Source organism: Megalops cyprinoides, chromosome 2, assembly GCF_013368585.1.
Source record: "Megalops cyprinoides isolate fMegCyp1 chromosome 2, fMegCyp1.pri, whole genome shotgun sequence".
Classification (NCBI taxonomy): domain Eukaryota; kingdom Metazoa; phylum Chordata; class Actinopteri; order Elopiformes; family Megalopidae; genus Megalops; species Megalops cyprinoides.
In genome coordinates this window covers 64,120,250-64,145,000 of record NC_050584.1, presented here as the reverse complement: position 1 = coordinate 64,145,000, position 24,751 = coordinate 64,120,250, and the positions used below count along the sequence as shown (strand labels likewise).

Below are 24,751 nucleotides of genomic sequence, written 5' to 3'. Positions count from 1 at the left end.
TTACACCTCGGTGTAACAATGGATGCTTTGATGACTGATTTACTGGAACACTGGTGTTCCATAACTGAACTGACAGGTGTGTCTCCACAATGAAATGTATCAATTAATTTAAATGCCTTATTTTATATAGTAGACACTTAAGTTCATATATAAAAAGTATTGGCAGGTAAAGCTAAACTATGGACTTATGGAGCATATGGAATCTATACTTGCAGCCAACTAGGAACTGGGCAATACCTTGTGCAGTGAAGTGCAAGAAATGAATTTCTATTGGACCACAGAATTAATGTCTAAAAACACCACAGTGGGTCAGTTCAATGGCCTTGCAGTCAACTTTTATATCATGACTTGACGGCAGCCGGTAGTGGTTGGTTGGGGGGAGGGGGGGGAGGCATTACATGTGCATCCCACCTTTTAGGGCTACTCAAGCAAGCTACGGTGGGCAGCAGGGAATTGTCGGTAATGACCAGATCATTGATGAGATTTTGTGTTTGCCGCAGAGGTGCACTTACACTCTCTCCCCAGACAGAAATCTTAAACAACCTGTGATTGTTTTTCTTAGCTCCAACCTCCCCGGCAAGCCATCTGTGCAAATTATAGAGGGTGGTCCAAGTGGCTCTAACCATAAAAAAGAGAATCAACAACATAAACTCTTTGAGTAAAAGTTGAGGAAATTGCTCCCAAAGTGTGCTTAACAGAGATAATGGAAGATTCTCTGCCCTTGTAAAAACAGCAATCAAAGAGGAGAGTGATTTTAAGGGCGGCCTGATCTGCCACGACACGGCTGAGGTACAAAGAGTCATTAAAGAATTAAACAGGATTCACTGACAAACCTGGAGCCCACAGCAGCCGTCAGAGCCGACCGATTGCAGTTGATCAAATAAAAACGCCACCATCAACAACAAAGCAAACAAACAAAGCAGGAATGACTTCCCTTAAGTATGAAAAGCCAAAGATAAGAACTACCACACTGTCTGCTCCCAAGGCCCAGAGGGAAGTCTCCGCGAAGTTGTAGCATAAAGCGTTGTACTTTTCTCTGTGCTCGGTAAAGATAACAAACTGCATCTATAAATACCCAGTGCTATTAAGTTCTGTGTGATATGCCTGGCAAACTGTGGCAAAACCTTTTTTTTGTGTAAACATTTTATTCATTAAAAAAAAAAAGTCAGAGCCAATCTCAGTTATCACACGCCAAGTAAATCTACAACGCCTTTAGATGGAGAATTGAAGTTTGAAGGTGAAATTGAAGTTATGAACAAGAATAAATAAACACAGAAAGCAGAAACAGGAATAAATCCGCACAGAAAGTGCCGGAATATGATAAAGTTCAGATAAGCTGCAGGCAGAAGGAGCACAGCAGTGCAGTTTCACCGCTGGGGCAATGCCCGCAAGCCACAGCTGAACCTCACCATTCTGCCATCTGCCATCTCAAACAAGCTTCTTTGCCAGCAAAGTACAGAAAGCGTCTGTCGCCATCCCTGCTGACAAATTCCAGCTTCTTCTCTCCTCCCTCTTTCCTGACGTTATCACTAAAGTTTCTGGGGACGTGGCTGGCTGGCTTCTCTCAGGAACGCTCTGAAATGTATGCCGTTCACCCGGCTGACCAAGCGCTCACTTCACCCACCTCATTTTCCAGAGAAGTCCATCAGGACAAACAAGAGGCAAGATTTCTTTCTCCGAGTTATGAGTGAAGCTCCCTTGAGGTTGGATGGACTACCTGACCTCAACCCCCCCTCCCCCCCCCCATTTATGTCTATAGGCAACTTGTTTCACCTGAGGCAGCTGGCCAATACATGCTCTGAATGAATGATCTAACATGGAAAAAAGCATGGTGCTCTACCCTAGACATCCAAATGACGAGTAGACGGGGGGCAGACAGATCCGATCTCTCCACTCTCCAAGACAACCACAACACATGTATGTACAAGCAATACCCTCTGACCCAGGCTAAAAGTCCCTTTGCTGTAATGCTGCGCTACAATCATGGGAGAGGGCTTTTCCTTTTCCTTCCATTGAGCAGGAATATGACTGGCCCTTCAGACGATGCGGAGGTTTGGAATGGGCTATATGTTTGTATACATATCAGATATATTTACATGGTCATTGCAGGTAATCCTCCTGTGTCTGTAGTGTAAATAAAATGATGTAAAATAACATAGGAATTTGTTGTGTGAAGGGCGTTTTTGTCCCCTAGAAAATGCTCCTATTCACAGTGACTTACATGGGTTACAATATATATTTATATATTATCCATATATACAGCTGGATATTTCCGGGTACCCTTGCCCAAGGGTACAACAGCAGCACTCCAGCAAGGAACAGAACCAGCAACCTCTCAGGAACAAGCCCTGCTCCTTACCACTATGCCACAGCTAGAATGTCATACGCTTCTTGCTCTGCTGTGAGTAAACTGTGACTCCAAGAGGATTCCACACTGCTCTGGACCCACACAGCAAGGTGAGAAAGAGGGTGAGGAAGTTTTCACTCGGGTCTCTGGGGCCTGCAGTAATGGAATCAGATAAAAGATTAGGGAACACTTCTTCACAGGCTGGCCAGAGGGCGACCCGCTTAGAAGGACTTTGCAAATTTACATGAACAACACCGCGTGTTAATTGTTTCCAAAGATTTCCAACCATTATCGGCTTTGCACTCTGCAGCTTATTACAGGCAGAACATAAGCAGGAATTACATTGGCACAGCGAGCGATCATAATTACAGTTTGAAAGACTGATTTTGAATGGTATGTCATGATGCTGGAAATACCAATATCTCTGATAATTGGTTTAGAACGCTCAAATGAAATGAGGGGGCTATGGAGAATTTGATGACATCCGTGATTAAATTTAATGACTACAAATGTTATTTTCTATTGATGAAAACCTTCCTTCTCTGTCCAATTCCAGCAATAAGGCTATGTCTCTTGTGGGACAGTAAAAATAATATAAAATAATTTTTTTTTTTAAATTAAACACTGCGCAATGATATGTATGTCATTTGGCTGCTTTGATCATGCTGTGTGATTCAGACCAATCTCTTCAGAAGTGGAGTTTGAGAGCCAGGAACTGCAGAAAGCCCACTTATCCCATAACTACTGTGTGGCTCTCAGCCCCCGAACTTTTTTTTTTCATCTGAGGCACAGTCTCTGTACAAGCAAATTGCTTGTGCAAGTAGCCAGTAATCAAAAACCTTGTTTTCAACAGATCTAAATGATAACCACAGTTAAGCATGTTATTATTTGTGCCTGTATGCAGCACTTCTAATATTGTGACTCCATGTACGACTTTCGCTTGTGCTGTACTCTGCCTCACTTGTAAGTCACTTTGGATAAAAGCATCTGCTAAATGAATAAATGTAAACATAAAAGTCTGTCTGTCTTCAGGTGTCTGTCTGTATTTCCATTCATGTGTCTGTGTCTGTCTGAAGCTGTCTATTTGCCAGCATGTCCGCTTCTGTCTGTCTGCATGCAGATGTCTGCATGCCTACAGATGTCCCCTCTGCCCACTTGTGTGTTAGTCTATCCTCTCTCCTTTGTCACCTTGACCAGATCGAAGTGATTCGGATCACTCATACAAATGGCTACAGAGCGCTAAAGGCTACAGGCCTTCTCTCCTCAAACAGAGGGAAGGAAGGGGTCAAAGGTCACCGCTGCACTTTTTTTTGCCCTTACAGTCTGCCAGAGACAGAGTGGCTGTGACCAAAAACAAAAGGGCTTCGCCTGCTGACTGTGTCCCCCTCAGGAAGCTTTCTGCAAAGACTCACAGTAATGCATTCCACTGCGTGACCACTCAACCTCTGTGACATCGGCGGCAGTGTGACATCACAGGAGAGCTCCACCAGGAGCACTGTAAAAAGAGGAGGGGCAACCGCGGTTGTCACGATAAATTTTGTTAAACCACCACACCGGGCGGACCTTTGGGCATCCATGACCCGCTTTCGGATGGCACCGAGAGCCACGCTGGGGTCGGCGTGCCCTCTTGAGTCACTCTTTGACAGGGTTTAGAGGTGGTAATTCAAGGCAGAGGGGCCTGTTTTTTTTTTGCGTGCTCAAAGTGTATTAATGACACAGTTCACCCCCCCCCATCGGAGGTTATCTCCCATCAGAGCTGGGAAAAGAGGTCGAGACATCCTTGTGGATGGCGCGGGGCGGTCCGTTGCTTTTTTAATTGGAAACGATTTCCGCTCACTGCCTTTCATTTTGACCTGCCGGTTTCCAGCGATACTCCCTTTGTCCCCCGCCATCCCCCCCCCCACTGGCAAACAGACGACTGACCCAAGGTTATCTGATTCACCCAAATCATGTCACCTGAGGTCCTCTCTGGGGCTGTCTGACACCTGCTCTCTGGTTTGATAATTACCCATAATTCCCCCAGAGGAGCAGCTTATATAGGGCTAGCTTGTGCCTGGTCTCGCACTCCCGCCTCTGAAATGATGATGCTCTAGTTTGAGTGCTTTTGATTTTGATTAATGTTAGATTATTCAGGCATGTAAACAAATGCATGTATGCATACACACACACACACGGACAACACACACACACACACACACCTCATCTTAGTACCATGCTTAAGGCCACAACACCAGACAGGCCGGTTAGGGTGCTTCGACCTGTGGAACTGACCCACAGGTCTAGACAGGGTCCACTACTCCATTGCTGATGTCAAGCAGCATTCTGCTGAAGGCGATTTTGTGATGTCAATAGATACTGACAGCATACTCTGTGGATGCTCATAGAGATTGACTCTCTGTGGGCAGGAACAAAGTGTAAAGGTGATCTTGATCAGGAGTGCGCTATGCTTTTTCCAGCCTTTTTTTTTCCCCAAAATTTGGAAGGGCCCATCATATCACGGAAATGGTTCTCTCCACAACCCCCCACTAACAACCCGAGACAGATTGGACAAACATGTGCTCTCCTCCGAAACACGTGATGCCATGCTCCGCACCCCAGTCTCCAAGTCAAGCATGAGTCAGAGGAAGTGCGTTCAAGGAGGGCAGCAGTGTTATATAGTGGAGCAGGACTGGTAACTGAAAGGTTGCCGGTTCGATTCCCCGCAGGAGCACTGCTGTTGTACCCTTGGGCAAGGTACTTAACTCACAATTGCCTCAGTAATTATCCAGCTGTAAAAATGGATAACATTTTAAAAAAAAAAAACTGTAACTGATGTAAGTCGCTCTTGATAAGAGCATCTGCTAAATGCCAATAATGTAATGTAATGTTGCTGGTTCTGATTGACCAGCAGGGGGTGGTCACTGTCACAGGATGGGATGAGATGGACAGACCCTGGCCAACCCACCCATCCCAATCCCCAGCCATAACGACACCAATCTGTGGGCTCTCAGTCCCCAACGGCCAATGATAATCCAACCTGGGCCGTGGAGCTCAGCTTGCGTTCAAAGCAGATGCCTGGGTCACCGAGGTACTAGGGAAAGCCACCGTAAAAAAACCATCTTTTTAATATTGCAGGAGGAATCTGCCTGTTGGCAGTGTGCGGGAAACGGCGGTCCTGATTTAACCTCTCTGAGCACGCAATATCGGCAGTCCTCAGCCACGCGGCGCAAGCCAGAGAAATAACTTTACAGGCCATTGCGCACTCAAAATCTGTTACGCCACTCCCGTTTTAAGTAACAGCGTGAAAAAAAAAACAACCAACAGGGATGAAGAATAATATGAATTTTCATACACCGTTTCTCTGTCCCCAGATGCAGATAAGGTAGAGAGGCTGTTGCATGTCACAGTTTAAAGGAGATAAATTGATTTGGTTCCCCGCTGTGATTCCAGGCAAGAAGACAAACATGACAAACACACTGTCATATCAGGAAAACTGAAGCCAGCTGTCAGTGGTGCCGGCTAATTAGCTATGTTCATCCCGCCTGTGAGGACCTCGTCAGGGCCCTGCGTTCGTCTTGAGGAATGAGACAGGGAAATAAGAGAAAAATCGAATCGGCCAAACAACGAAGGCACTGTTCTTTAGTTTAGGCGCGTGGCACTTAAAATGGGAGATCTGCCATTAGAGGCCTGGGGGGAAACCAAAAGGCACCATGGCACCAGTGCAATCTTCTCTTTTACAAGCAAAGTACATCTGCCTAAAATGGAATGGATTGTGAACATCTGCTTCCGTTAAGTCATTTATAAAAAAACAATTGACCTCCATAACCCTTCAGAAGCACAAAAATATTCATTTCTCAACATTTTACAGATTCAATTACCAAACGCCTTTCTGATCCTTTCCTACAAACAGCAGAATGTGTCTCATCCTATCATGAACAGAGCCACACTTTTGCTGTCTGCTCAGACTATAAAGCCTTCAAAAATATATATTCATAAAGGAAGCATAATCTGTAATGCAATATGGATAGGGTTATTAATAATTTATGCACAAACCCACAAAATGTATTAAAGTTTTTAGCTTTTTATACAACATTGCAAATCAGAAGTGTCACAGAAAATCTCCAGTTAGTATGCAACTGTATCCATGGATGAGGACAGAAACTCTTAAACTCTATTGCTAAAATCAGGAAAATCTATTGCTAAAATCAGGAAAATCGTATCAATTAACGATGCTGAAAAACTAATCCATGCCTTTGTAACATCCAGATTAGACTACTGTAATGCCCTCTTGTCAGGATGTGCAAACGTCTCATTAAAACCCCTTCAGCTGGTGCAAAATGCAGCTGCTCGAATCTTAACTAAAACTAAACGCTTTGAGCACATCACCCCAGTTCTGGCCTCTCTCCATTGGCTACCTATTAAATACTGGATCATTTTTAAAATACTCTTACTCACATTTAAGGCTTTAAATGGGCTTGCCCCCCCTATCTTAAGGACCTTCTTCATCCATATCTTCCGCAGAGAGCCCTTCGCTCCCAAAATGCCGGGCTTCTCACCATTCCAAGAGTGGGCAAAACTACTGTAGGCGGTAGAGCCTTTTCCTATCAAGCCCCTCTCCTGTGGAACAGCTTACCCTCTGAGATTCGGGGAACAGACTCTCTCTCCACCTTTAAGTCTAGGCTCAAAACACATCTATATAGTAAATCCTTCAGCTGAGGGACATGGCCTGGTGCTGGCGTGGATCATAGAGTCTCTGGTGGCCTAAGTGGTCATTGCTTTCATGGACCCTGTGCCGTGATCTGGTGTTGACTGTCTTAGGGTCGCCCTCATGACTATGCCGGTCCCTTGCCTCCCGTCCCCTAGGTATGCTGCCATAATGTTAGCCTGCCGGGGTCTTTCCTTGTTGCACACCTTTTTCTCTGCCCTTCCTTTCCTGCCTCTCTGTTCTACATCCCTGCCATTCTTATCAACCTTTGCTTCCTATTCCCTGCTCCGGGCTCCTGTCCGGAGCTGTAGCCCAAGCGCCTCATCCCGTTTTCCAGTCCTGCTACCTCGCTGCCCTGCCCATCAAAGCCAACTGCATTCCAAGACCCGGACATCCTAGGAGACATTCTTATAATTACTCTACTGTTAACTACTATTGTTCAATCTGCCCAGTGCCGGCCAAAAGCAGATGGGCCCTCCCCATGAGCCCGGTTCTGCTCAAGGTTTCTTCCTGATAGGGAGTTTTTCCTTGCCACTGTTGCCTTAGGCTTGCTCTCAGGGGGTCTCAGGCCTGGGAACAGTGTAAAGCTGCTTTGTGACAACTTGTGTTGTAAAAAGCGCTATACAAATAAAAATGAATTGAAATTGAATTGAAAGTCTCCTTGGACATGGGTGAGGTGACTGAAATAAGCAATATCCTGCACAAACATTATCTTGCCACAATGGTCTTCCTGTCATATCCTTACATTCTTGATGTAAATTTAGTCCCATTTAGTCCCATTTACAGTCTTAGCATATTTTTGACCTATTGTTAATTAATGTCTGCTTAGGATCGCTGTTTAATATAGGGCTATAATTACATAAGAGTGCTCAAGTGGTGTACGACACGCCATATACCATGTTGGTGTAACCTTTGAGAAGAATGCTGAGAACTTTGAGAACACTGATTCTCCAGTTGGTGGGGTGGCGGAACACAAGCAAAAGACAGGACTGACTCTGTTGTGCTTGTTAGGACTGGATTAGCCTGGCACTCTCACCCCCTCCCCACCCCCCGCCCCCCCTGCCCCCCCCAAGCCACAGTACAATGACATCGCTCAGTTTCCTTTTCTCTCTCAGGAATACTGAGATACTGATACTTTGTTTCTTTCTTTCTGTGCAGTCAGGATGATTTCACCCTGCTTGCTCATTGGCAGGCATGAGACACTGCATGTAATATTCCACCATAAAAATGAGAAATGTGGGTGTAACACACAGACACACACTCACATACACACACAAAAACATGCACGCACTCACACAAACATAGACACATGCACGCACATACTCACACACATGAGAACACACACACACACACACACAAAAACATGCACGCACTCACACAAAGATACACACATGCACGCACATACTCACATACATGAGAACACACACACACAGACACACACACGCGCACACAAACGGGCGCACACACACACCCTCTCTCTCTTTCTCTCTCACACATGCACGCATGCACGTACACAGGCGCACACACACACACACACACACACACACACACACACACACACATTCTTAATCAACTGTGCTAGAAATGTCACGCATGCTTCACTTCTGCACTAAAGTGCTGGATTTCTCACATTCAAGATAAAAATCGTCCAACTTTTTGCTCTTAGTTTTTCAAAAACCTGTACTGTTTTCTTCTTTCACATGCACACACATAACAACAAAATCCGCATAACCTTTTTTTTAGGGAAAAAAAGAACCCTACCTGCTTGATGGCGTGCAGCAGCTTGCCGTAGCTGTAGACGATGACCGCGAAGGGTACGATCAGGCAGAAGAAGAAGAGGCACAGGATGTAGGAGATGTTGTTGGCGGTTCTGGCGGTCCAGTTCACCGAGCAGGTAGTCCCGGGCCCCTCGGGGCCATACGTGCTCCACCCGAAAAGCGGGGGGGTGGTCCATGCCAGGGAGTACGCCCAGGACAGGGCTATCCCCGCCCCAATCTTCCTGTAGTTGGTGGCGTCCGCCTGGGTGGGGCCCATCATGGTGCAGTACCTCTCGTAGGAGAGCACGGCCAGTGAGATGAGGGACACGATGCCTGCAAGCCAAGCACAGCGCAGGAGAGGTGACGAAACTGCTCTGGATGCACACGCTGCACAACGTGTAACCCACTCCTAACTGAGAGGGGAGAGAGACTTACCGTACCATACTTTTTAAAGTGCTGCATAGTGTTACATTACTTTCTCTGTATTACTCCTGCATGTCTCCTGTCTCACCACCATGTCTTCTGGCTCAAGAGCTCAACAGTGGTTGCCCGCCTGAAAATTTAGCAGGCCCCCTAAACTCTATGCACATGAACATGACACGACTGCTTTGCGAGCCATTAATGTGCTTTAATATGCTTTTTTTTTACAGGATTTTTTGTCAGGATTCCAGCTGCTGCTGCTTCCTAGAATGACCAACAGGGGGCCTCATAACTTCCTGTCGGGGTTCCCTGCTTCTGCTTCCTGGGATAACCACCGGATGACCTCACTTCCTTTGTGTTCTCCGTCTAATTTAGTTAAAGTTTTCCACCTGTGGTGATTAGCTGTTGTTGTCACCTGTGTTTCCTGTTATTTAAGCCCTGCCCTTTCAGTTTTGAGTTGCCATGCTTTGTGTATGCACCAGGGTTTCCGTTATCCGGTAATTACCGGTTTTTGCCAGGTAAAATTTATTTAAAAAAAAACGATAAATTAAAAACTTGCTGGTCAAAATGTCTGGTAAAAATGCTCATACAAAACGTAGCTATAACGAAGGCTATCCCTAAACAGGACTGTGATGGAGTGCCGTCACTACGGTTGAGTATGCGCTCTTACTGCCATACCAACGAGCCTCCGATTACCTGACTCCGCCCACCCGATTACCTGACCAGCTCTACCTGCCTGCCGGCACATCTGCATCCCATCCCCTCATCAGCCGTGCCCTATTTATTCCCCGTCTGTTTCTTGTCTCGTCGTGAGTTTGTCTCAGTTATGCCGCCCGCCAGCCCGCCCATGTGTCATGCGATTGGATTCACCCGGCTCCTTGTAACACTATCCCTCTATGCCACCAGTAGGACTGTTATTGTTTAAAATGCCAGGCCAAGGTATTTACGGACATGTAATACAAAGTGTGACCATTCCTCTCCTTGTTCAGTTAGGAACTTGGGTAGAAGTTAATCAATCAACCAACCAATAAATCCAACAAGTAGCTGTTAGACCTGACAAAAGTGATCATTCAAGTCTTCTTTAACAGTCTTAAAAGGGTTTTTGCCACAATCCATAAAATTACTCTCTCCTGCAAGTGATCCTCAATAGCAATAAAGGATTAACAGGGTTAGCAGGACTGGGCTGGAATGCACAAACCCAACAGGGTTTATTTGATTTTAAAAAGGTTCCACAAGGGATTCTCTGATTACTGAGGCAGTGTGTCTCTGAACACTGCTGTCTGAGCAATAGCTCAGCCAGGGATGAGACCTTCATTAACGCTGTGAAAAATGATGGATGTGCCTGTTCCATGATACAGCGAAATACTTTGAATTGTAAACACTCGTATTGAATTTACATTTTTAAAAATCTATGCTCAAACCTTTTCTCATAATGGAAACCTGCTGCGAGCAACAGTGGCACTCGAATCTCAGATGCAAACCTCCCAAGGCTAATTAGCCGCAAATTAACCAAGATGACCACCGAGAGCCAATCACATTCGAGCCACAGACCCCTGATGACCACTCATGACCAGTCTGGTTGTGTGCCATTCATCACAGTTTTGCAGTTTATGTAAAATCGATCACTCCCAGCAGGACTGCAGTCGAGACTTGTCCAGTCAATGTCTACATTGGTGGTTCAGAAAGAGTTGTGGATTATGTGGAAATTACACCTAGACTAGATTCCAAAGTTATCATTCTGAAGAATGTCTGAGCATCCCTGAGCCAGTCAGAGAGCTGTGGGATATTCCAGATAGCAATGATGCTGCTGTATATTTATATTTGCTGGGTTTCAGCACTGGGAAGTAAATTGAACAGAGGCAGAAGGACCACCACACCTCTTAACTCACTTTGAAAAGCAAACCTATCTGTTTATGTTTCTGTGTGAGCATGTTTGTGTACTTGTGCATATGTGTGTGTGTGTGTGTGTGTGTGTGTGTATGTATGTATTTGTGTATGTTTCTGTATGTGTGCATATGAATTTGTGTGTTTTGTATATGTCTGCATGCATGCGTATTTGTGTAATTTCTGTATATATGTACGCGAGTGTGTGCATGTGTGGGTGTGTAGGTGTGTGTGCATGTGTATGTTTGTGTGTGTATGTTTGTGTGTGTGTGCGCGCGTGTGTGTGTGTGTGTGAGTGTGCGTGTGTGTGTGTGTGTGTGTGTGTGTGTGTATGTTTGTGTGTGTGTGTGTGTGTGTGTGTGTGAGTGTGTGTGTGTGTGTGTGTGTGTGTGTGTGTCTGTGTGTATGGGTGTGTATGTATTTGTGTGTTTTGTATATGTCTGCATACATGTGTATTTGTGTATTTTCTGTATATATGTACGCGAGTGTGTGCATGTGTGGGTGTGTAGGTGTGTGTGCATGTGTATGTTTGTGTGTGTGTGTGTGTGAGTGTGCGTGTGTGTGTGCGCGCGTGTGTGTGTGTGTGTGTGTGTGTGTGTGTGTGAGTGTGCGTGTGTGTGTGTGTGTGCGTGCGGCTCAGCATGGTAAAAGGATGAATATAACCCGATGTGTCCCACCACTGCCCTCAGCATGTGGCTTTTGCCCAGAGCCCTTAGGTGCAAACTGTGGGCATTGCTGGCGGGGCTCATTATAACGCCACAGAAAACAATGAACCAACGCACCTCTGCTGCCCCAGATCAGCCAGCCAACCCGTGAAGAGCCCTCAAGGAAGTTTCCCCCCAGGGTAATTTACTCTGGACTGAACGCCATGGCAGACACGGCACAGAGGCCAGGAGAGACGCCGCATCCCCGGCCACTGCCCCCTGCTCGGCGCTTGGAGAGCAGCACACAGCCATGGAGAGGGCCGCCTTTCTGCCCGTTCCCCGAGCTTTTGTTTAACGTGTGAGTGCAGTAGTGTGTATTTTTTGGAGATCACGGCTCTCTGCTTTACTCATACGGTCTTGCCCGAGCACGTGTGGCGGACGGCGGTGCCTATACCTCATTATACAGAGGAGTTATATCACACATTGCTGCGTTTGACCTTCAAGCCCTTCAAGTTCTATTCACCATTTCGGGCTTTGTGCTGGGTGGAGGTTGGTCGAAAGGTTTGCAGTGGAAAAAGTGGAAGGTTGATTCGCACGTCAACAATTTGTTTATTTTCCCCACGAGGGCTGTTTTGGGAAAATAACTCAATAAATATGACTAAAATCATTTATTTTTGGATGAAAAAAAATCAATAAGAGTTGGATAAAAGAGTTGGAAAAAATTTCCTAAGGCAAGAATTCAGTCTCACATATTTGAAGGCGCCATGTACGTTTCTCAGGGAAGATTTATCAGTACTTGGGTCCAAATAAAAAGCTTTTATTTCCTATTTTGAAATCTGGAATCTAATATAATGAACAGCTCAGGCAGCTGGCATCACACAGCATTAACTGACACTGCAGCCTTATTTATATGCCACTTTGTTTAAATGCCATAGGATTACTGTATATTACATGTACCACAACTAAACACGTTGCCTGTTCTTACATCAATGTTTGGCTCCTTGGCAGCCCCTCCTTCCCAGAGCGACCTACATACAATTTTATCCATATATACAGCTCGAATTTTACACAGACAGTTGTGCATTGTGTACCTTGCCCAAGGCTACAACAGCAGTGCCCCAGCAGGGCATCAAACCAACAACCTTTCGGTTACGAACCCTGCCCCTTACCCCTTACACTGCTACTTACCGATGTACAAAGCAAGCATACATACAGAGGTACATTTAATGATATGACATAAATGGATCTACTAAAAATGACAGTCTGGATGTGTCAATCAGTGAGACAATACAATGGTACCTTCCCAGCATTTTCTCAGTATGTATGTAGTTGAGACTCAGCAGTGCACACAATACAACAGACCTGACCGAATGTCTGGTGTCTCATATTGGAAAGGACGACGCTGGCCCCCCCAGCACGCTCTGACAAGCCATTCCACAGACACTGCTGAAAGGCTAATCTTAGGCTCAAGTTAATTTAGACAGGGTGGCCAAATACCACGGCTCAGGTCTCTTATGATACACACGGCACACTTTAAATGCTGTAGGCTGGGAACCTGTGGCCTTGACAAAAATACTCTCCAGCACTCCGAATATTTCTTCAGCTGTTATGAATTTGATATAAACATGCTGAGGCACAATGAAGTTTCATTTAGCCAAATTTTCAGGAAACATCCATTCATGCTTAACAGGGTACCAGTGCTGCCCTTGTTTCAGGAGCTCCAAGCTACATGTTTTCTGGTCATTATCAGTACATTTCTAGTTAACAATCAGTTGTTAGATAAACATGGAGTGTAAATATCAGCAACTCCACTTACAGAATATTCACTGAAATCAAGATCACCGTATGATGTAAAATGTTCGTAAGATTTACTCTTTAACCTCTCTAAGATAAGGTTCTGTTTCAGGAAAACAATCCCAGAATCCCTTGTTCCTGTGACCGCACTTTGGAGGCCGTGTGAAGATGTGGGCTGAGGGACCGTTTGAAGGTGCTCAAACACGACGCTGCTAACCACATATGAGCAACTGTCAGTGCTAAACATGGTTGCTGAAAATACAAATGCGTGCCTAGATTGACACGTAAGTGCAAAGCATTAGCATTATGTGTGGTACAACAACAGATGGTAGAAAAGTAACTGTAACTAATAACTGTAACTGTAACTGATGTAGTAGTAACTGTCTCTGCATTCTTTCCGGCAGGTTATCTGAAATGTGTCTGAGTTGCCATGAAAAGCTCCGCACTACTGAAACTGTTCACCTGCAGAATTGATCCTTACCTGTCCTGTGTGAAATTCTGCTAATAAAAACAGGCCAATGAGAAACCAGGTAGTATAGTCAGATGCCCATAGTTCACATGTAGGTGCCAAGGCTTTGCTTAGTTACTACCTCACACGTGCCAGGTGTAATTTCGTCAGAGGAAAAAAAGGTGATAGGATGGGAATTTAGTGTCTTGGTTCAAACAGTTGTGCGAATTCATAGTGGTGCGAATTCATCACCCGCCCTTCTCCATTCACAAGTAACGTTTGTGCATCTGTCACTATGCACTTGTGTTTTGGTAGAGACAGCCAGAGAGACAGCTGTTGACAGTCTCCACTGTCATTTTTTGGGGTGCAAAAATCCTGACACAGATGTCTGAGATACAGCCTTTCCAGAGCTGTGATACATTTCCACAGCAAGGTCATTTACTGAGCTCTCTATTGGTAGTAAAAATGTTAAACTGCATTAATACTATTAATTTACATTATTATTATTTATTATTATTACTATTATTTACATTGTATAAAGATTTTTTTTATATTTAACTGAAGTTCCAAATAAAGATTTGAGAGAAAAATTTTCAGACAATCCCTATGCAATTAACCAAACCTAGAAAAAACAGTTCCATCCAAGACAATAAAAACCCCACTGACCATATCCTGTCCAGCTGTTCACAGCATCCCCCCCCCCCCCCCCCCCCCACCATCTCCTCCTTATTTCTATTCCAATCTAACATGTCCAAAGGGGAGGGAGGGGGATGTCAACAGCCCTTCCCCGCAGCAAGGTTGACCCTCTCATCAAACTCCAGGCCAAAATTCTGCACCCCATAGCCCCATCATCAGAAATGCCCCATATTGTATTAAAATTCATACCTACCAAGCCATTGTTAATTTTCCTCCTTGAATATGTGAATGCACACAGATTTTTTGACTGCAGCTCATTCTGTGAATGCATACAGATTTTTCCCACAGGACGAAATGGAGATTCATTCAGTATTTGGTGGAAAGCTGTTGAGTTTCATTTAAAAACATTTAAATATTTAATCTTGGGATGCATGGAATATTCAAATATAATAAATAAACATATCCATGTATGAATATGTATATTCAGAATTGTCATATTTGACAGTCATATGTGATGCCCCCCTGGGCCACTTGGCAATAGAAAAATCAATTGACAACGACAGGCAGTCATTGATGCGCTGAAATGACGCCAGAAATGACGTGACCTTTAGAACCACTGCTCTGTGTGGGAGAGGACTCCTCAGCTGCCTTTAACCCTGGTGAAATATTCACACACACCACCCCCATTCCTGGCTGTGGCCGTTTTAACCAGCCGTTTGCTCTGGAGCCCAATGGATCCTGCATTATGTTACGGAATAGCCACACAGAACCAAAGCTGAACATAACTTTCATAGCCCAGCAATCATTCCTTTGTTTCCAGAATTATGCCCCAATATATCCTCTCTACCGGGAATACACTTCACATACACACACACACACGTGCACACACACACACACACACACACACACATACACACATGCATGCACATATATAAATGTTCCCTGTAGTCTGGATCGGTTAATTGATGATATGTTGCTGTATATTTTCATTGCTGTAATGTCTTATTTGTAATGTAATGTCATGTAACTGTTAATGTTCCCTGCTGTCCTCTTGGCCAGGTCACCCTTGCAAAAGAGACTTTACATCTCAACAGGTTTTTTCCGGCTTAAATAAAGGTTAAATAAAAAAAAATACAGACACAGACACACACGCATGGACACACACACATATACACACGCGCACACAAACACACATATACACACACACATGCGTGCACATACAGACACACACACACACACGTGCGCACACACAGACAAACAAACACACACATGCACACACACACGCATGCACACACACATGCACACACACACACACACACACACACACACACAATACATCTATTTCATGTCTGAAAGCAATGTCACATGAAATGTATAAAACTCTGCCACTTACTCCTTGTCCTTCTTGGGGCATTTAGTCTGCCTGGGGCATTTAGACTGAAAACCATTAAAAGTAAAGATGCTCTGTCCTCATGACCATGTGACCTGCACTGTCCTTCAAAGCAGCAGAGTATTCACCTCTTTATCTTTTAAACAGAGAGAGATAGAGAGACAGAGGGATGAGGTACTCCCCAAAAATGTGCGCATCCTATGTTAATGTTGGTTTTATTTTCAGCTTACGAGAGGAGAAAGAACAAGAGAGTGTGTAAGAGAAAGAGAGAGTGAGAGAGAGAGAGAGAGAAAGAGAGAGAAACAGAGAGAGAGAGAGAGAGAGAGAGAGAAAGAGACAGAGAGAGAGAGACAGAGAGAGAGAGAGAGAGAGAGACAAACAGCCTAATCCCTTTTACAGTTTTTATTGTTCAATTGATTGGATCCTACATTAAAGTAAATTAAATTAAATAATGACGTGGACTGGCATGCCATTGTTATCAGATGAAAAGGAATTTGGGGAATTAGGGTTTGTCTAAAGATTTCTTCCCACCTGTTATGATGCAAAACACAGAGATAGGCATCGGAGATACAATCTTTCCAAACCTGAGATGAGGATCAGCAGAAAAAACCCTAAACATACATGTAAGCTCAAGAACGTCAACGCTGACACGCAAGCCCTGTACCCCAAGGGAGGGGTCCTTTATTGACCCTGTACTCATCCCCATCTGAACTCCAAATACACAACTGGACCGACCTTCCCACCCACAGTGAGCTGTTTAATCCTGAACTAGCGGCCCTGCCAAATGCCATTTTAGCATTGCAAAACAAAGGTTATTGATTAAATTCTTTCAATTTCAATTCATTTATTGACTGTGAACTGGATTGTACGTAAAGTGTAATGCGCTTATTCCGTTAATAATTCATTTGGAAACGAGGAAGGACATCCTGCAGCAAAAACAGCTGGCACGCTCGGTAATCCTCTTGCATCACTGAAAAATCGCCATGGCGCTGTGATGTCACAGAGTACAGCAGATCCACGCATTGAGGAGTCCTAATGGGGTTCCTGGAGCCTCACTGACAAGTTAAAACTAATATCCTAATATACAGGCGTGAACTGGTTGGATGCACAGATTTCCATTACTGCCATTTAACAGACACTCTTATACAGAATGACACGAACAGGTTACAATATTATCCATTCATCCAACTGGATATTTATTGATTGTGCATTAAGCACCTCGCCTAAGGGTGCAACAGCAGGTGCCCCAACTGGGGAATCAAACCAGCAACCTTTCAGGTTGGGAGAACTGCTCATTACTACAACGCCACAGTGCTGCCCGTAGCTAGGTCAGCAGATAGACATAAAAATGCTACCATCCACTGCCTTTTTGCTCAGCACCAAGCATTAAAAAGTAATGGAGTAGGGCTGCTGGCCTAGCCTGGTGACACACAAGGTCATGTTCCCACAAATTCCACAGCCAGCTTTGAATTCTGAAGTTGACATCAATGCGTCAACCCTCACCTCTTTCCTGTTCGAGGGCTCGTCAAACAGACCGCATCTAGCGCGGGGGGCGTGCTGCACAGTCAATCCCGTTCGAGTGGAAGGAACCCGGGGAGCGGCGTAAGAACCGATTTAGCTCTATGTCAGCAAAGCCAACTCCTCGCTTGCACATGCTCATAGCCGACACGGGTAAACCGATAAGCGCACCAGTAAAACATGGAACTGGGATCTCTGCGCTGCCAGCCCTAAACAGGCTGCCAGGCTCTCACTAGGAAGGAATACAAACAGACACATGTGAGGAGTCGCACACGTGCAGGTCAGGGGAAGGCCAGGACCCAAACGGAGAACCAGCTTTTTTTTATAGCTGCCTCTCACACTCCTGAACACATCAGACTATACTTGACGCTCGCACCAGCTCAGCCAAAGAATGCAACATGAGAGTTAATCACCACTGTGTTCCAGTTCCAAGCACGCAGGTCAACGAAACCTGAACATCAATCTTCATCGCAATAACAGGTGTGCGGGTTCCAACCACACGTTTTGAGGCTGAAACACAGCCTCCACCCCAGCCCATTGGGCAGCCACTGGGGCTTCCCCAAGGTTCCTGTAACTCTGAGAGAAGCAGTAGAGAAACATCTGATAGCCCTGCTGCTGGTTCATTCACACCTACCGACATGCTTAAGACACCTTTCTCTCCTCTCTCCTCACCACCAGAGGAACAGTTTCACACGTCCACAGGAGGAGCTCCGTCAGAATGAGCGAATGGGAAGGTAGTCAGCCTGACAGGATAATCATGAATGGAGCTGATTCAAAATAAAATAAAAAATAATAAATTATGAAGGCTGCCCTAAATGCAAATGTGTGTAAAATAACAGTCCCTCTCATGGTGTAACAGTAAAGTTGCACTAACCCTAGTTAGCATAGTGGTATGGTTTTATTGACTATGAATATGAGTGCTAACAGGTGTGAAAATGAGTGATACATTATGGCCATATGTCCGTGCCATTTACACTTATAGTGTGTCAAATAACGACTTTAAGCCCAGGCAGTTGTCAGTGTGTAATACAAAAGAGACCAGAACACAACTGTTGCTTTGTCAAAAGCTTCACATTTGTTGCCAGTTTGTGAAAGGTTATGTAACAGTAAGCAACTGCATTGCATACATACATTCACACTCTGCTGATGCCCACCGACTGCACACGGCTAATGGCCTTTTTTCTGCATAGCATAAGTGACAGAGTGCACCGCTGACAAGGCACAGGCAAGGACTCAGGCGCGGACCACAAGAACTCCAGAGTCCAGGCGTTTATTAACAAAATCGTAGAATCGTAGAGGCAGTCCAAAACAGGCAGGGTCAAAATACCAGGGCGGCAGTCCAAACACAGACAGGAATCAAAGCCGGGGACAGGCAGGGTCAAACAGGTAGTCAGGAAGATCAGGTGAACAAGGCAGGACAGCAGGCAGGAGCAAGGTCAAAGAGCAGGCAGGGTCGATTCGGGGAATAGCGATCAGGCAGAAAACACGGCGGGAACGAGACAGGTAAAGGCACACTGCAACGAACTGGCAACAAGACAGAGACAAGCAGGGTAGATATAGGGCTGGGCTGATGAGGAGATGGGAAGCAGGTGTGTAAGCAGGCAGGAGGGGATGATCGGGTGGGCGGAGACAGGGCGGAGAGTGGGGCAGGGCTAGAACACAAGGAAAACAAAAGCACATGGACAGGGAAGAACAAAACACAATAGCTAGGGGGTGGGAGCACTGACAACCGCAGCTGGATGGATAGGCCCATCTCCACTTATAGAATCTGAGCGACTCGCTGGGCAGCAGTGTAGCATAGGGGTTAAAGGAGCAGGCCTTGTAACCGAAAGGTTGCCGGTTTGATTCCCCACTGGGGTACTGCTCCTAAAAAAAAAAAAAAAAAAAACTGTAACTGGTGTAAATCACTCTGGATAAGACTGTCTGCTAAATGCCAGTAATGTAATGTAAAGTACTACAGGTGCCTCACCTTCTGCTAGAGGGTGGTAATGGGCAGTGCAATGAGGGGAATCTGGCTGGATGAACCCACCCTAGCCCCAGCGTAATGAGGCCAAGTGTAGACTCCTTTTCATTCTTGGCTAATAACACAGCCCAGCCTGTTGCTGTAGGGCTCAGCCTGCTATCAGGATGAGTGCCTTAACCAGCTGAGCCACTTGGTAGCTTCTGTCCTTACGTATCAACTGCATTGCTCAAGATGAAATGCAGGAAAATATGAACTGGATGAGCAATCAACCCTGGTAAAGCCCACAGTGTGTATGAGCGTGCCTTTCGCTTTCTTTGTCGTTTTAACTGTTTTAGAAAAAAAAATAGGGAAAACACACTGTAGGAGGTCACACTGCAGGAACGGGCTTGTGCCGAATGCATGAAAAAGCATTATCGTGTAATAAGGACAAGGAGTCACCGCTGCATTCATTCCAGCGGGAACAACATCAAGGTCCCAAAGTTACACAGAGGACTCTGGGAAATCTCTGGCCCATCCTATGCTCAAACACACACAGTCACACACACACACAGACATGCACACACACACACTCAAAGACGCACGTACAAATGTACACACAAACATGCACACACAGATACAAACACAGACACATCCACACTCACACATCCACACAAGTACCCACTCACACACACAGACGTTCATGCACAGAAACATACACATACACACACACACACACACACACACACACACACACACACACACACACACACGTACACACACACACGTACACACACACACACACACACACACACACACACACACACACACACACACACACAACGAGCAGAAACATTAAACTGGAGGAAACAGGCTGACACTGCTCAACTGGAGATGAGAAACAGATCATCAGGTGGGCTATCTCCCAAAGCACATAACGCTGAAATTGCATTAGTATTGAAGAAGGATTACTGGTCTTATTGGCAGCTAGAAGTTAACATGTGAGTTAAATGAAAAAAGTGCCAGAAATAGAGAAAAAAAAGAGGAATGTGTTTGTATGTGCATGCGTGTCTTTGGTGTACTTTTGCAGAGTGCCTGTAGGTTTAACAGTGGCTGTGGGTTTCAAACGTGCGTGTGTGTGTGTGTGTGTGTGTGTGCATACATATTTGTGTGTACATATGTGCGTGCCATTGGAAGGGTGGGCATTAAGGGGTCAGTTCTACATGCACACAGTATTTCAACAGCATTCAAGACAATCAGCTGTGCAGTGTGTCAGCTTACAGCACTGCACTGCCGACAGGATGCGGAGACCAGCATGGGGTGCACTGTTCTGCTGTTCAAACCTGGCCAACTACTGAAACTTGGTCATGCAGCACTTCTGAAATTGTGCATGGCTTTCGCTTGTGTTGTACTCTGCCTCACTTGCAACTCACTTTGGATAAAAGCATCTGCCAATTGAATAAATGTAATGTAATACAAACCTCTCTGGTAATGAGATATTTGAACATGGAGAGAGTTTCCAAGCATGCTCAAGCTTTGACTGTGATGACAGTGATTTGCTTTGAGACAAGCCTTTGTGCTTCAATGGTAATTCCAGTTTACAGCATTATTTTGCATGGGATAATCATTTTAAATCAACTTGTTGGGAAAAAAAAACATGAAAGACATATTGCTGTTAATCAGACATCCTGTGAAACCGGGCTGACAGGAAAATGATCAGTATGATTGAGGAAAAGTCCAAAAAGCTATTTAACCAGCACTAACACACCAATGTTTTAATTACAGTCTTTTATCAAACCCCTGTAGGGCAGTAAATTACTAGCATGAAAGATCCATAACGTCTCTAACGTTCTTTTGTCTGGGGCTTCTGTTGGTCTATTATACACCATGATTTTATTTCTCTTAAACAGGAGCATGCATACTTTTCTCATAGTTTAAAATGACTGAATGGTCCAAAACACAAATCTGAATATTTACCAGTAAGATGACAGGGGACAAATTTCACAAAATCAAGTACTGAAAAACTATGCGTCCAACAACAAATTCCTGTTTATTTATGTGTTTTGCAAAAACATCTCTGTAAGTGAGATGCAAGCACAGTGATTGCTATCGTTACGGTTACGCTTGCAAAGGAGAGCTGAAATGTATTACGGCCAGTAACACAATAACAGTAACAACAACGACGTAACAAAAACCGCCACCAGCGTTGCTATGGAAGTCATTGTCCAAAACGTGCTGGCCAACTGGCACCGCCTGATCGTGTTTTATATACTTTCAGTGGGGCGCTATCAGGACTTTTAAAAAGCAACAGATCTGCAGCCTTGGCAAGTGGAGAAAACCGTTAACTTCAGCTGCCCGAAGCGCAATCTTCCGTTATCACCTCAAAGGTGCAACAATGCGCTTTTGTCTGATATGACAAATGATATAATGCAATGAGACGGACTAAATGGCTAGGACATTGTTTAGGGACCGTGCAGAAGCTGTCCCTCGTGGTCACAGTATTCGCGTGATTAAACACGGGTCCGCGCAAGCATGCAGTTTCCTTCAAACACGACCTGTGTGCGCAGTGTTACATACTGACTGACCTGCACAAAACATTACCTCGTGAGTAGGTAGGATTTTTTCCAACTCTCCCACTCTATAAAATCTACAGTATGTCAGTATACCGTGACTAATAATGTCAATGATGCATGTCTATAAAAAAGGCTTGCATACGGATATTTTTAATAACAAAACAACAGCATTATCACTCATATCTACAAATGAAGACGAGTGAGTGCACAATGTCCCCAGGGTCGCTCTATGAACACATTAAAGGATTTCAACGCGTTTGAGAACCGGTCATCTTTAATATTGTTTCTCACGCAACACAAGTCAGGATCCCCGGGGGAACACGCATCTGAGGCACGCACCAAAATTAAAACAAACGGTGGGGAAAAAAAGGGGCTCTCGTTTTCAGAGCGGAAAGAGGTATAGAGCAAACTCACCTAAGCATGAATTGACGAACCCGTACCACACGCATCCTGCGCGCCCAATGAGCCAACGTCCCTGCGTGCTGGCTGCGAAGCTGAACGGCGTTCCCAGCATACACACCAGCAGGTCACTCACGGAGATGCTCACCAGCAGGCAGTTTATAGGGGAGCGCAGCATCTTGTAGCGGCAGAAGAGCACGAGTACGAGCAGGTTGTTCAGCAGACCGAAAGTGCCGATGAAGCCCAGACACACGGAGACTACCAGGTGCCCAGTGGGCGTCAGGGTCCTGTCTGAAGGCGCCCCTTCCGAGTGACCGGCGCCGCCGCCGCTGCTGCCGTCGCCGGGGCACCACGCGCAAGTGAGGCTCACGTTGGACACAATCATCGTTATCCGTTTCTGACGCAGGCAAGAAGATACACAGTGGGCACCGTGCAGGAGTTGGTGTGCGCGTTTTGTTCGAAAAATGCAACATCAACTTTGCTGTGGGTTTTTGAGAAGCTGAAATCCATCGAGACTGATGACTTTATTAACTTGCTACTTTCAAACCCTGGAAAAAAAAAATTGAGGGGTTAAGATACAGTAACAGTAACCACAGCAAATTAGTTGGAGTTGGAGTTTTTTTTTTTAGTTTATCAGCGACTGAACTCGAAATAAAGTTCCCCCCACCCCCCTGCAGATATCGGGAAGTGAATTCATTTAGACTGTGCACCACCGTGTGGTGGTCCAAATCCTCGCAATCGGCCCTAAACCGCTGCTTCTCCCACTTTATATTACCTTGCGCTCGGCTGACGTCTTAGGCGGAAATTCCAGCGAACATCTCCATTGGGGACTGGAAACAGTACATAGGTTAGGAGGCCAGGATAGTCAAGAAAAGCCTCCGGGCTTACTTACGTCAAGCTGAACCACTTGATTCTTTTTTGAAGTGATTAAGTGCGGAAACAAAAGTGTAATTGTCATTACTGAATGTGATGGTTCCAGTAGCCATGAACGGATTTAATTTATTATAATGGTAATGACAACCGTACACATAACAACAGCAGCATTAGCAACAACAACAACAAAAACAACAACAATAATAATAATAATAATAATAATGTCCTCAATAATTCACTGGTTATTAACTTCCATATGATGTGGTTTCGGATGGAAATGGTTATCCTACGAGATACCTACCACATAGGTTTGCACTGTAACCTCACTATTGATCACGCGCGCATAGCAGCGTTCCACCCGTCAGTATATATTCAGTATATTTGACAGCGAACGGGGACATCATATGTCATAGTGTGGGAACTCCTTTTTTAGAAGCAATTTACAGCCTCCGATATGAGCATCCGAAATGACCGCATATAACCTGTTAGCAGCGCAACAGCGTCGCTGAGAAACCTTCAGTGAATCAGCGCTCGTTAGCTTTCTAGGTACCAGTGCCCTCACATAAACTAGAAGAAATCGAACGCCTCAGAAAGGAATGACAGAGGAAACCAACCCGTAACTAGAAAGCGCATCTCCTCTACGGGTAGCTACCAGCCTTAATTTATCTTTGGGGAATTCAGTCTTTAAGGGACGGCTATCTGTAAATTAGCAAATCTCTCAAGAACTACTTTCATCGGCCATGCCTCCACATAAAACCTGATACAAATAAAATATAATCTATTTTGCACTGATTGCGGTTGTTCTTCGCTTATCATCCCCTTATGTCTCTGGTTTAATTTTAGACGAGCTGGAATTTGAAGTTCGTTTCCAGATCGATCCACCCGTTGCGAGTTTCAGTTTCATAAAGTTTTGAATTGTTACCTGCGTAGCGTTTTATTTTTCAACTTCAAGGGGTTATAATATAATATAGTATTACGTTGTTTTAACGCGAGCGTAAAATATTGAAATGAAAGTTCGCAGGTTTGCGTCCTGTACACACCTGCAGAGGACTGTCCGCTCACAGGTGATGTACGCACCTAGGTGACTCGCAGTCTGACGTTATTAAGCGTCAGTGAGCCGGTTTTCTGATTATGAATGCGATCGCATGACAGTACGTGTCATTGCAACGATGGATAAAGCGTTTCGGCGACAGTTTGGCATGTTGCGGTCCCATTTGACGGTGCTCTTTCAAAGTGACAGACATCGCCTGCATTTACTATTGACATTTTACATTTACATTTAGGCCTATTCATTTGGCAGACGCTTTTATCCAGAGCGACTTACAAGTGAGGTAGAGTACAGCACAAGGGAAAAAAAAACATAAGGAGTCAACAATAATAGAAGCACTGCATGACCAGGTTTCGGTGGTTGGTCAGGCAAGGTACAAACTAGCTGGTAAACAAGA

General features: G+C 45.0%; 1 protein-coding gene across 1 annotated transcript in view; it reads right to left on the bottom strand.

Annotated features, from left to right (window-relative positions):
- LOC118772074 (parapinopsin-like) overlaps positions 1-22,818 on the bottom strand; it is a 50,674-nt gene extending 27,856 nt beyond the window's left edge. Inside the window, exons 1-2 of the mRNA XM_036520329.1 lie at positions 22,449-22,818; positions 8,793-9,121 (exon numbers count right to left, since the gene is read on the bottom strand). Of these exons, the coding sequence (XP_036376222.1) occupies positions 8,793-9,121; positions 22,449-22,818 (699 nt within the window). The remainder of the gene's footprint in view (positions 1-8,792; positions 9,122-22,448) is intronic.
- Between the last annotated feature and the right edge of the window lie 1,933 nt (positions 22,819-24,751).